The sequence below is a fragment of the Equus asinus genome, chromosome 7 (genome assembly GCF_041296235.1).
Source record: "Equus asinus isolate D_3611 breed Donkey chromosome 7, EquAss-T2T_v2, whole genome shotgun sequence".
Taxonomy (NCBI): domain Eukaryota; kingdom Metazoa; phylum Chordata; class Mammalia; order Perissodactyla; family Equidae; genus Equus; species Equus asinus.
In genome coordinates, this window is record NC_091796.1 from 106,171,445 (window position 1) to 106,184,885 (window position 13,441).

Sequence of the window (13,441 nt, forward strand, 5' to 3'; positions counted from 1 at the left end):
TCCACACTCGTCCTGGGTACCTGCTCCCAGTGTGTTAACAGCTTAACCATAACAGGCTCCTGTCCCGGATACCCACCCAGGAACCACCCCCCAGGCAGGGAAGGGAGGCAAGGCCACAGACCCCTGGTTCAGGGGGACCACCAACCCGACCCGGCCCTTCTGCCCAAGGACCTGCTCAGCAGGCCAGCCGACAGGCACATGGTGAGGTCATCAGAGTCGTGGAAGGGAGATCATCCACCCAACCCCTGTATGTACACCCGCACCCAGGGGAGCCTGCAGAAGCTTCTGGAAAGAGGCAAATCTCAGAGGCAGAGACTAAGCCTACCCCCCAGACTCCTCTTTCTCTCACCCTGTCTCTCTGTCTCTCTCTGCCCCAGAGACCCCCGACCCCCAGCCCTAGCCTGGAAGTTCCTTTACAAATCACTGGGTCCATCCCATAGAGGTGAGGACACACGGAGGCTCAGAGGGGCAGGTGTGTGCCCCAGGTCATACGCGGGGCAGTGTCCAAGCAGGAGGCAGGCTATTCCCCAGAGGACTTGTCAAGTGCATCAGTGAGCCCTCAGGGCCATTTGGACCACAGGATACGGGGGCCCCCTCCCTGTCTCCAAAGCTTCCTTCCAGCCACTGGCCAGTGCTCCAGCCTGGGGTGCGGCTGTGGCCGGGGAGGAGCAGGGACCGGAGACCCTACAGAAACACATCTTCCCTCGAGATGGGGCTTCAGAGCCAGACAGGCCTGGGCCTGGTCCAGCTTGGGCACCGGCACCAGCAGGGCAGGGGTGAGGGTGAGACCTCTGCCAGAAGCCCCAGGTGCCAGTCCTGGCTCTGAGCCTGCAGCAGACTATTCTTCATACTCCCTGTGCCCCTGGCTTTGCCGAAGAGCTCTGCAGGCCCTCACCGCTGTGCGTGCTCTCCCAGGTCCTCCGTGAGCCCAGAGGTTGCAAGCAGACCCGGAACGAGCACGGCTTCAATGAGCCCGTGCATTGGAGCCACTTTCTTTCAGCGCCTCTGCCATCCCTGTAAGATCAGGCAGGGCGAGCCTGCAAGGGAGGAGGGACACAGGAGCAGAGCGGAGCTGCCATCCCAGCCAGGGCCGTCCCAGGTCAGCTGACACCAGCCTACCCCTGGCATGCCAGGGAGCCCACCACGATCAGCAGGGCCCTGGACGCAGACCCGCTGAACCCCACGGCCCGTGAGAAACAGCGCCTCATGTTGTGTGATTATTCGCCACCCAGCGTTACTGTGGCAATAGTGGCCAAGAGAGTCCCTAACTCACCGGGTGACAGTGCCGGCTCTGAGCTGGGCCAGCACACCCCCTCAAGCAACTCATGCTCAGGGAGGCCAGAGGCTTGTTTGAGGTCACACTGGGAGTGGATTCAAATCCAGAAGCTGTCCGGGGGCCCACCGTGTGCCAGCCTGGCAGATGGGCAAGTCGGGGAGCCCCAGGTCAGTGAGGGAGCTCCGGGAGGCAGAGCACTGGCACCAAGGTGGGCATTTCAGAACGCTGGGAGGACAGCCATCGTGCCAAGCCCTGAAGGAGATGGATTTCCGCGGCTGGAGAATGAGGAAGCAGGGAGGGCCTCCTTGGTGGAGGCGTCCACAGGAGCAAGGAAGGCCTCTCTTAGTCCACCATGGCCCCTTGGCCATCACCCCGCCCCCGGCCCCACCTCATGGCGCGACACCATGACGCCGCCAGTGCAGGCGAATTTCACCCTTGCAGCTGGACTGCGGCCGCCTCCTTCCTCCAGGCCCATCACACTCTGACAAAGGACTCATCTGCAGAAGTTGCTGCCTTTCGAGCCCCCATGCAAGACACACCACATCCCCCATCCCCAGGCACTCCACAAACCCAGGAGCAGGGGTACCAGCACCCTCCACAAATGAGCAACCACAGCTCAGAGAGGTTCAAGAACTCGCCCAAGGTCACACAGCCTACAGGAGGCAGAGTCAGGGTTTGAATCAAGTCTGAGATCCCAAAGGTCAGGCGATCTCTCAAATGGAAAGGCCTGGTCTTTCTGGGATGGTCTTAGCTGACTGGCACTTGCACCCTTCCACCACCCCAGGGCCCCGGAAATGCCGTTCTCAGAGAAGTGTTTGCTCCAGGCTCCGCGGCCGCTGCTGCAGAGCTTTGACCCTGTGGCCTGGCGGTGGCCCTGGAGGCAGGAGGGGGCCAGCAGCAGCACTCGCCCGCTCCCTGTGGCGCAGCTGGCTTCTCTCCCAGGGTGGAGGTGTGTAGATTTTATCCTTCCCGCCGTTCCCCCTACGGCTTGTCAGCAGCCACCGATCCCCCAACACCATGACATCCCCAAAGCACAGCCAACCAGGCCATAATGATTCCCGCATGTGAGGCGGCACCTCCGCCCCCCAATCCTGGACATCTTCTCCTGAGACCCACGGGCACCCAACTCAGCGTGTCCCCAGGAGCTCAGCAGCCTCCCCCTCGGACCTCCTCTTCCCCCGGCTCCTGTCCCACATGCCCCCCCCGGGGTCACCACATCCCCTCCTCCTGGCCTCCCCTCACCCCTCCCCACCAACCCCCGTTCTCAGGGGGCCCCTGCTGCCCCCAGGATACCCTGATTAAACACCTCCCATTAACTCATGCGTGTGCATTTTGGAGTCCGACATTAGCTGTGTCTCCTCAAGGCAATCCTCTCTCTGAGCCTCAGTTTCCTCTTCTGTGAAATGTGGTAATAGCCTCCACCACCACCCCCCCCCTTGGAGGTTGGGTTATGTGGCATGCGTGGTCACTGCAGCTGCTGTGGTCACCGTGATCCTCGCAGTTAGTGCGGAGGACATATATGTGTCTGCCGCACCTCTCGCCCCCTCCCCTGTCTGGAGTGGTCCGTGCAGTTCACAGGAGTTGGGATCTCTGTCTCAGAGAACGGCACAAGACGCAGCTCTGAAAACAGAGAGCTGAGCCCGCCCCGCGGCCTCCCCTAGATTCCTGACACAGGTAAATTATGCTCTCTCCTCTCTGGGCAGCTAGGGCATGTGCTGCAATGACCCCAAGACCCGGAGCGCCTGGGGCCACCTGGCCCACATGTGGAGAGAGAGCCCCCTGAGAACCATGCTGGTGCAGAGACTCAAGCTGAGAGCCTGAGGAGGCAGCACCCTGGCAGCATCTGTTGAGCACCTGGACACAGCTGTGCCTGAAGGCATGGCTTCTCCGGATTTTTAAATTCCTTCTTAGCTTAAGTTAGAATGGATTAAGTTTCTGCCATGTGAAAACCTAAAGGGTCCTAACAAAACACAATTATGAGGGACAGGGTGGTGCCTGGGGACCAAAAGTCTTCATAGAGATGGGCTTCTGGGATGGGGAAGCCCCCGACTTAAAGACATGGCAGTTCTCTGGCAGGGCAAGGGGAAGGAGTGGACCACGCTGGTGGGCCCTCAGACACAAGCTCCTGAAGTGCCCAGAGCAGGAGTTCCCAGGCCAACCAGAGAGCAGGGTCATACCACTAGCTCCAGGCATCCGGCCTGTGGTGGGGGCTCGGCGCCAGCTGTCACCATGATTTACTGAGCACTCCCGTGCACTGGACTCTTTTCCAGGGGCCATGTGTGCACGACTGAACTTTCTCTCCCAGTTACCTCCCAGGGAGGCAGGGTGGAATGTTCTGTCCGTTCCACAAATGACATAGATGAGATGGAGGCACAGAGAGTTCAGTAACTTGCTTGAGATCACACAGCTTGGCAGTGTAGACACACAGAGCCACGCAGACACTGCCTTCCCTGCCTTTTGTGTCCTCTGCCTGCCCCAGAAGGTCCTATGGGAGACTAGAAGCCCTCTGAGCACCAGCCAGAAGGGAGACCCAGAGCACCCAACCTCCAGCTGGGCCAGGGGCCTCCTCGAGGGCAGACAACGTGCCCATCTCACTCTGTGTGCCCAGGACCCCTCTGGGAGCCCGGTGTGGACCAGGGTTTCGGGGGAGGGGGTCCCAAAAGGACAAATGGTTCAGGAGGATGTCTCACCATCAAAACAGCCCAGGACTGCCATGAGCCACTATAGCCGAGCACATCCCATCCCCGCATTCCCGCCCCCTGAGCCCTTGGCCAGGCGGAACGGGCTCCTCTCCTCGTGGGGCTTGTGCAGGGCCACCGAGCCTCTGCCTTCTCTCATTTAATCTGGGCCCAGCCCTTGCACATCTGCGCTATGATGACCCCTGAGACCCCCACGGAGCCAGAGCTGGAGGCAGAGGCAGGCCTGACTCAGAAGCAGCGTTGCCAGCATTCCGACCAGCACGGCCACATGCACAGAAGCACATCTGGCACAGCTGGATGGTCGTTTTTATCTTCTGGACAATGGGAACCATAACCAGTCAGGTTTTACCCCCAGGATACTCAGGACAAAATGTGTGCCAGGTCCACAGACCGGGCAGAGGCTGCTGGGGCCCCACAGCGTCCCCAGTGGGAAGTGGGTCCTCCCTCCTGTCGTTGCTGTCTCCTCTCACTTGTGGTACCCCTGGCACCCCCTCCTACAAGAGGCTTGACAAGAACTTTGGGATAAGGTTGGGTACAGATAAACACACACATACATGTAGACACGCACACACACCCACACACGTGTCCACCTGGCATCATCCTGCATGACACAGCGAACACAACACGTTCACGACATCAGGCTCAGCTCTCAGTTGAGAAAATTGAGGTTCCGAGAAGCAAAGAGACTTGGGGTACCTGTCTGCTGGCTGGCTTAACCCCATCTTTTTCCAGAGAAGATAAGAGCTGGACAGGATGGATTGACCCAAAGGTGGCCCTTCACCCAGCCTCAGGGTTCAGAGTAGGGCCCGCCCTTCGTACAAGTGGCCCAGGATCCCAACACCTGGTCCAGCCCCAGGCGGGCCCTGGGCACCCAAGGGCAGCTTCCCCATACAGGGCCTCTGGTAGGGTGTCGCCCACCCTCCAGGGGGACCTGGCTGAGCACCAGGGAGCACGGTGGATGCTCAGCTGTGTATGCACTCGGAACAGGAACAAGTCAGAGTCCGAGCTTGGTTTGAGGGGTAGGGATGGGCGAAAATGTGAGCACCCCAGAGCTGGGGCAGGAACAGTGCAGGTAAAAGATGCCCTGGGAGCCAGTAAGAGAACACGAGGCCAGAGGCACCTTCCGTCCTCAAGTGGGGGTCTCAGCAGCCCCAGAGCAGCATGCAGAGTCACAGCAGGTCCTATAGAACTTCCTAGAAGCTTCTGGAGTTGTGGAGGCACAGCATGGGGAAGGATTGGACAGGAGCCACCCAATCCCCTTGCGATGCAGATGAGGCCCAAGGGAAGGCAGAGGACAGGGCCAGGTCACACAGCAGGCAGCCGGGGCATCACCGCCCAGGCCTTCTCCTCTCGTTGGCCCAGAGCCCCAGCCTCCTCCAACCCCAGCATGTTGCCAAAACACCTCTGCTCCATCCAGGTCCTGCGGCCCCAACACGTTCTCCTGGCCCGGCTCCCAGGCTGCTTAACCGCCCCAGGGCCCCACCGTCAGCCTCCTTCCTGCCCTGCACTCCGGGAAGGGTGCCCGGCCAGGGCCTGCCATGAGAAGACGGACAGAGACCTGCCATCTTGAGGACACATCCAAGACCAGACCACTGAGCCCTCTGCTACTGCCCTCCTATGGGGTGTCCCCCATCCTGCCTAGCCAAGCAGGAGGCGAGAGAGGTGGAAGGAAGTATGGAAAGAAGAAATCGTTCTTGAAGCAAACGAGAAGTGTGCACGCGTCTGCGCGAGGGCCCACGTGCCCGTGGGAGGACCTGCTTATCCTGGAAGGAGACAGGCCGGCCCAGTGGCAGGGGCTGGACAGACTCATTAGACACCACACCTGCAGGGGGCTTCCAGGGACTGGCTGACACCCCCTACCTCACTCACTGCTGCCCGCGTGCAAAAGGGCAGAATGAAATGTCTTGAAATCCTCCTGAAACAAGTTTCCAGTAAAGCCCACACTGCACCCATTTCCTCCTTTCACAAAGGTTTATTGGGCTCCGCCCGGCCAGGCTCAGGTTAGTCACTGCGGAGGATTGAGGGCTGGCCTGGGAGGAGCAGGGCCCGAGCAGCAGAGACACAGACTGGCGTGACACACGCCCCTGCTGAGGCTGCAGCAGCGGAGGGCACCAGAGGGCACCGGAGGGCACGAGGGGGAGGGCTGGGCCCAGGCAGAGGTGAAGGCAGCAGATGAGGAGGAATCAGAGTTACCTGGGGAGGGAGAAGCGCAGAGGGAACAGCAAGAGTGGAGGCTCAGAGGCAGGAAAGTGGCGGGGAATTCCCAGAGCATCAAGAGGCCAGTGGAGGGGAAAGCGAGACAAGGGTCAGTGGCCAAGGAGGGCTGAGGCCCAGGCAGCCAGGGCACCATGAGGCTGGGCAAGGGCACAGGCAGCACACACCTGCAGTTCTGCCACACTCTCCGCCAGGTGTGAGGGCTGGCCCATCTCCTCCCGCAGGGGGGCCCAGCACCAACCTCTCTGGGCTCCAGGAGTTGCTCTGCCAAGGAGATAGAGGCTACGCCCACCACACACCCATACACCCAGCCCCACACAGGGCAATCCCAGGGAGGGGACAGAGCCTGGGCAAGCCCTCCCAGCCCCGCCTTTCACAGGGAGACACCCCCTGAGGCTGGGCCGGGAAGCAGGCAGGCCGCCCCTCCCCCAGGCTCCTGTCCCCTCCCCCAGCCCCTCTCTGAGTTGCTCCTGGACACCAAATGGACCCAGTTCAATTTGTCCTTCCTTTCCTTTCCTCTGCCCGCCCCCTGCTGGAGCTGTGAGAGGAAAGGGGGCAGGCCTCACCAGGCCTGTGGCATGGGGACAAGCCCCAGCTCCCACTCTGGTCTCCCCGGGGCAGAGCCTGCCAAGCCCACTGGGGCCAGGCCTCTAGGTGAGGACTGGTGCTCCCCCAAGTTCTAGGGGGGTCTTGGCCTTAGGCCAAGCCTCTCACTGCTGACCCCCAGGGACAGACAGGTCCGGACAGGATGGGCAGCTGGTGGGAAGGGCCAGGACTAAGGTGGGAGGGTGGTTCTGCCCTAGAGATGGGGGACAGGGGCTGCTTGGGGAGAGAGAGGGTTTGGGAGAAAGAGAAGAGAGGGAGGCAGGAGCATGGTGGAGAGATGGAGTCTGCAGTGAGAGTCACCAAGCCAGGTCTGTGTCCCAGAGGCCAGGACCACCTGAACCTGGGGTCTGCCCTCACCTGCACAGATGGTCCTGAGCACCTTGACAGATGTTCTGGAATCCGGAGGTGTGGGGCGGAGGCTGTCAGCCCAAACAGCAGAAGCAGATCCCCCAGAGCAGCTGGCGGCCCTAAGGACAAGCGCGGCTCTCCTGAGCTCGGGCTGGAGGCAGCGTGGGCAGGTGCTGTTGGTGGGCCGCACCAGCAGAGGAGTAGAGGGGTCAGTCAGTCTCACAGCTGCCCAGACCACTCCTTCCACAAACGCACAACCCCCACCGGACCCCAGGCAGCACGCAGGCTCTCCCAGCCCAAGGTGGCTTTTTCATTCTCTGACACTAAATTTGGGAAGAGCAGGGGCGGGGCACAGCCGCATGGCTCTGTCCCAGCTCCTGTGGGGGTGGGGGCAGGACGCTGGTCCTAGACTGGCACCCTCAGGAATCAAGGAATCAGGGCCTGAGGGTTCCTCCAAAACAGCTGGTACTCCCTTTGCCCCTACCCAGGAGGGGCAACCCCAGGCCCCCAAACCTCCCCTCAAGAGACTTGCCAAGTAGGAGGTGGCTCTCCCCAGACCCTCCCCCCAAATGAGAAGCAAGACAAGAAAACAATTTGCTAACTCAGAGGTGCCCTGCGGGAGGGGGCAGACAAGTGGGACCTCCTCCCCCCTCCAGCCTGGTTTGACTCAGGGAGAACTCCCTAACCCACCTGAAAGACCCCTACCCAGCGGGGTGAGGGGCAATGTGCGCGCTGAGAAGAGCGAGGCCCAGGCTGGCCTTCCTCTGCGGGGAGTTTCCGGGCTGGGTAGCCCCCGGCGCCCCCGCCCCAGGCAGCAGAGAAATCGCCCACTGGGAGAAAGAAAGGGGGCTGCTTAACGCCACCCCCGCCTTCCACTCAGCGTCTTGACCTGCTGGAGCCAGGGGTCCAGCGGGAAGCTCACCGAGCAGAGGGTCCCGCCAGGCTGTGAAACCCGGAGGTGAGGACCCCAGCACAAGGCGAGGCATCTACCCCGGCGCCCGCTGGGTCGCGCTGGGTCCTGGGTGGGGGCTCCTTGTCCTGCGGTTGACCTCTCCGGACTTGTTCCCTCGTCGCCGCCACCGCACTGGACCGATTCGCCCTCGCCCTATCCCGCCCAGCGAGCTCCCACTGCGGCCGGGGCGCGAGCGCTGTCTCCGTCCCGGGAAGAAGTTAGGCGGCCGGGGCTGGCGGCGCACGGGACGCTGGCGGCGGTGGCGCTGGACTTGGGCTCCGCCACCGCCGCCCCGGACAAGTGCCCGCGATTGCGAGGGCGTCCCTGGCGGCTCGACTCCCCAGACGGGTACAAATCGCTCCCGACAGGACTCAGGCCTCGCCCAGGAGGGCAAGTAGGGCCGAAGCGAGACTTGCTCCCGGCTTCGGGGACCCCAGGTCAAGGCATCTCGCCGCCCCGCCGCCCCTAAGCCCAAGTCGCCGACCCCGGGCCGCGCGCTGCGAGGACTAAGAAGGTCTCGGACGCGGCGGCAGGGCCCACCAGGGCCCCCCGGAGTTGGGGAGTTGCCCCGCATCCCTAACAGCCTCAGCACACATCCCCCAGTTGCAAGTACGCACTTTACGCGTCCGGGCGCCGCCGCGGTGAGTCGGGCCGCAGCGCTCGGGGTCGGCGAAGGTGGCTCAGCTCGGGCGCTCCAGTCTCGACGTTCCCGGGGCAGAGAGCAACGTCCGGGGACGCACGGGACGGGTGCGCCCGGCGGCCGGGGCCGCGCCGTGCGAGACGAGCGGCGAGAGGGGAGCGCTCCGGCGTTCAGGCAACAGCTACCCCTAGTGGGAGAGCCGCCCGGGGCCGCCGCCGCCCCGCGCCCGCTGCCCCGCGCCCCGCGCCCCGCGGCGCCCCGCGCCCGCTGCGCTCCCGGGTCCCCTGCGCGCAAGGAAGGCGCTGCTTTCCCCAGCGCTCCCCGTCTCCGGCGCCGGGCGCTGGCCGGCCCGCGGTCCCTACCCTCCTCACCTCCCCGCTGCGCCCCGGAGGCTGCCGACCTGAGAACAGCGGCGCCGAGTAGGGGCGCGATGGGACGGGGCGGGCGCGGCCGGGGCTGCGCGGGCTGGGGCGGCGCGCGGCTGCCTCGGGCAGCGGCGGGGGGCGCCGAGCGCGGTGTGCGTGGCGGGGCGGTGCGGGGGGCGGCCGTGTGCGAGGCGCGAGTGTGAGCGCGCGCGGGAGGCGAGCGGGCGGGCGGGCTCCTGGAGGCGAGCGGCGCCCGCGGGCGAGCCGGGAAGGCGGCGGGGGCCCAAAGTTGCCTCCTCGCTGGCCCGCGTCCCCGGCGGGGCGGGAGCCGGGGCCAGCGAAGCGGCGGCCGCGGACCCGGACTCCCGCGGCACCTGGGCAGCGGCCCCGCAGGAGCAGCAGCGGCGGGGGCGGCGTTGGCGGCGGCGCGCGGGAAGCGAACCGGAGCTCTGGAGCGGCGCGGCGGCCGCCGGGGAGCTCCGCTCAGGTGCGCGGCGAGAGGGGCGCGGCAGGGGCCAGGCCGCCGGGACCAGGGCCGCGCCAGCGCTCGCACCAGCCGGAGGTCTTGCACAGCGGACGCCTGGGTCCCTGGTCCAGCTCCCCGTCCCGGGCGGCAGCCGTGGCAGCCGTGGCCGGGGTCCCCCGCCCCCGAGAGCTGGCTCCGGGGCCCGGCCCCGCCCCCGCCAGCCCCCGGCCCGGCCGCCCCGCCCCCCGGCCGCCGATTTCTAAGGCATTGGCTGCGCTGCTGGGTGATCCCTCCGGGCTCAAGTTGCAAGGGGGCGGGCCCAGGCCGGAGGTGGAGTCTCCCGCCAATTGAAGCCTCGGCTATAAATCGAGCTCCCGCACAGCCGAAGCCCAGATGCCTCGCCAGGCCGCCCCGCGGTTGGTGGTGGGAGAGGGCAGCGGGTCCCAGGGGGCTTTGGGGGCGGCAGCCACCATGCTCCGCTCCCTGCTGCTTCACTCCCTGAGGCTCTGCGCCCAGACCGCCTCGTGCCTCGTGCTCTTCCCGCGCTTCCTCGGCACCGCCTTCATGCTCTGGCTCCTCGACTTCCTGTGCATCCGCAAGCATTTCCTGAGCCGCCAGCGCCGGGGTGGGCCCGAACCTGAAGTGGAGCTCAACTGTGATGGCGAGGAGGTGCCCCCCGACGACCCGCCTATCTGCGTGTCCGACGACAACCGCCTGTGCACCCTGGCGTCGCTGAAGGCGGTGTGGTACGGCCAGAAGTTGGATTTCTTCAAGCAGGCGCACGAGGGCGGTCCGGCACCCAACTCCGAGGTGGTCCTGCCCGACGGCTTCCAGAACCAGCATATCCTCGATTATGCGCGAGGAAACCGCCCGCTGGTGCTCAATTTCGGCAGCTGCACCTGACCACCGTTCATGGCGCGCATGAGCGCCTTCCGGCGCCTGGTCACCAAGTACCAGCGCGACGTCGACTTCCTCATCATCTACATCGAGGAAGCGCATCCCTCCGACGGCTGGGTCACCACAGACTCTCCCTACATCATCCCGCAGCACCGAAGCCTGGAGGACCGGGTCAGCGCAGCTCGGGTACTGCAGCAAGGAGCGCCCGGCTGCTCCCTTGTCCTCGACACCATGGCCAACTCCAGCAGCTCAGCCTACGGCGCCTACTTCGAGCGCCTTTACGTCATCCAAAGTGGCACCATTATGTACCAGGGCGGCCGCGGTCCAGACGGCTACCAGGTCTCCGAGCTGCGCACCTGGCTGGAGCGCTATGATGAGCAGCTGCGCGGAGCTCAGCCCCGTTGAGTGTAAACAACCAATGGACAATTGACTGAACTTGGCTGCCATGCCTTCGAGCCTTGGAGGCCCACGTGCAAACACCCCAAACGAAGTCGGGCTTGGTGAGGGCCCAGTGACACAGATGTGCTGCGTCACGGATCGCAGGCTGAGTCTGCACCCTCAGCCAAGCCACCTGAAGACTCTTCCCCAGACTCTGCTTCTGTGACTGTCCTTCGCCTGTACCTCCCTGGCTCGCTCTAAACCCCCTGCTGAGTGCAGATGTGGCGACAGCTTTGCCGTGTGCCCCTGGACTTGCCCCCACAGAGGCCCCTGCCGTGCTGTCTCACACCCCTCCCCCAGAGAGAAGAGCCAGCGAGCCTTTAGCCAGGCGCAGCGGCCCCTCACAAAGAGACTTTGGCTGCGCCCGCGCCCTGAGCGCAGCTGGGTTCCAGCAGCGTGTGCGCCGCTTGCCCTAGTTGCCTGGCACCCACACCTGTCGCGCGCCGGGAGAGGATGCCCTGCTGCTTTTGTGTCTGTTTCTTGTCCCTGAGTTGGGGGAGGGGCCTTGGAATGGGGAAGGGTGGGCAGGGTTATTTTCCCCCCTTATTTTGGGTGCTCACGAGCCCCACTGCTGATGACGAACTGACTCTAACTGGTCTTGACCACGAGCTGGTTCTGAATTGCAGGGGGCTCGCAGCAGTGCCTAAAGGGAGAGGGGGAAAGTGCTCTGGGATTCCGTGAGGAATCCAGCAGAAACGGGGTGGGGGTGGGGGGGTTCGGGACCAGAGGAAGAAGACTGGAGAGGCATTGGCGAGGTTCGCAGCGCCCCAGGGAGAGAGAGGAGGCTGGGGCTCCTGGGAAACGGGGTTTGGGTGGCGGAGTCGGGGGAAGGGAGATGGGGGGAGAGCTTGGGGACCCCGAGTGAGGGGCCTCCTAGGCAGAACTGCCAAGTGTGGGGCTAGGAGGTGGGGAGCCCGTGATTCGAAGGCCATTTGGTGAGTGTTTTGTTGGAAATATTCCTTGTATGTAAACTTCTTTACGCTACAGTAATAAAGGCTTGAAGTAAACGGCATTCAGGTTGCCTTCGGTCCCTGTATTTCTTCCCTCTGAATAGTGGCAGGAATTAAACACAAACCTCTCCCTCAAGTCCCCATAGTGACCCTGGGGGGAAGGGTGGCGACAAGGAGCCGACGGGGGCTGGGGCGCGGGAGGCGGAGGCAAAGGTAGGGGTCTGCAGCGGTGCCCGGGGCGCACACATGCACGCACACACCTGGGGTGGGGAATGTGGGGTCGGAAGAAGAGTGAAGAAGCCGAGCCGGGAGGAGTCCGGGAGCGAGGTGGGAGAGGCATGGGGGTCCTCGCTTGCTGCCGGGCGCGCGCGCGCACTCACGTACATTCAGTGACAGCTGCCCCTGCAGCCGCCCGTCTAACATCTCGGAGCATCCGACGGTGTGGGGGAGGGGGGTGGAGGGCCAGGGAATCTGGGCTAGGTAGAGCTGCGCTCCCGCCCACCGCAGGCGCCTCTGCACACCTGGCTTCTCCCTCCCCCACTTCCCGCACCTGCAAAATCGTCTTCCCCCACCTTCCCCAAGCCCTGCCTCGCTGCTGGGGTCTGCGGGAGGCGCACAGCGCAGGGTGGCGGAGGGAGGGATGACGGCGGAGGGAGGGCGGGCATGCACCGCCGTCACTCCAGCAGCAGCTCCTACTGCGAGGCGGGGATGGCACGGAGTGCGCCCCCCGCCCGAGACTCCCCTCCTCCTGCCCCTCCTTGGCTTCTCCAAATTCGAACCAAACCTCACCACCACCCCCAACGTGCTGGGGGCTGGGAAGTGGAGAAGGGGAGCGAGATGGATGAGCCAAGACACACCAGAAAGAGAGGGATGGCCGCTGGCGGGACGGGGGCCTGGGGGAGGAAGGGGTCGTGGCGTTTGGCACAGATCGCCGCCTGTAGTCAAGACCCGGCGCTCCCACGCAATCCCCGCCCTCACTCCCTCCCCGGCTTCTCCCTGGCTGAGGGCGACGCCAGGAGCACGAGGTTGGCGCGGCCCCCACCTCCCTCTGCTAATGACACCTTGAGCGGAAAAGTGGGCAAGGGGAGACAGAGGAAAGAGCACTGAGGCGGGAGTCCGCAGATTGGGAGTGGGGGGAGCGGGAGCACCCGAACTTCCCCGGCCCGGCCACCCAGGCCCATCGGCGTCCCAGGATGGGAGTGGAGTGAGTGTCGGGGAGCCCCCGGGCGTGAGGGCGCGCGCACGGGAGAGGAGAGGATTTGCGTGGGCGAGTGGGGGCGCAGCATGCAGGGTGGGAGAGAGTGGACCTTGCCCCACCTACACCGTCCCCAATTCCGCGCCCGGCCCCCACGCTGCTCCTCCTTGAAAACTTTTTGGAATTGACACTCAGCTTGGGGAATTTTTGTTTGTTTGTTTTAAAAGTATTTAAATTGAAAAATAACTTTTAAGAAAAAATTGGTACAACTGGCATTTCTGCATCTCCTCCTCTACCCCTCCTCCCGCGCCCTTCTCTCCCTGAAACCCCCAGGAAGAATCCTGAGCAAGCAGCCCAGACAAGGCTAGGCACCGAGAAGGGCCCGCCCTGAGCTC

General features: G+C 64.1%; 1 protein-coding gene across 1 annotated transcript; it reads left to right on the forward strand.

Annotated features, from left to right (window-relative positions):
* The first annotated feature begins 9,821 nt into the window (after positions 1 to 9,821).
* DIO3 (iodothyronine deiodinase 3) lies at positions 9,822 to 11,906 on the forward strand. Its single transcript, XM_014854551.3, has one exon. The coding sequence runs from the start codon at positions 9,960 to 9,962 to the stop codon at positions 10,866 to 10,868; it is 909 nt and encodes a 302-aa protein (XP_014710037.1). The 5' UTR covers positions 9,822 to 9,959; the 3' UTR covers positions 10,869 to 11,906.
* Positions 11,907 to 13,441: the final 1,535 nt, after the last annotated feature.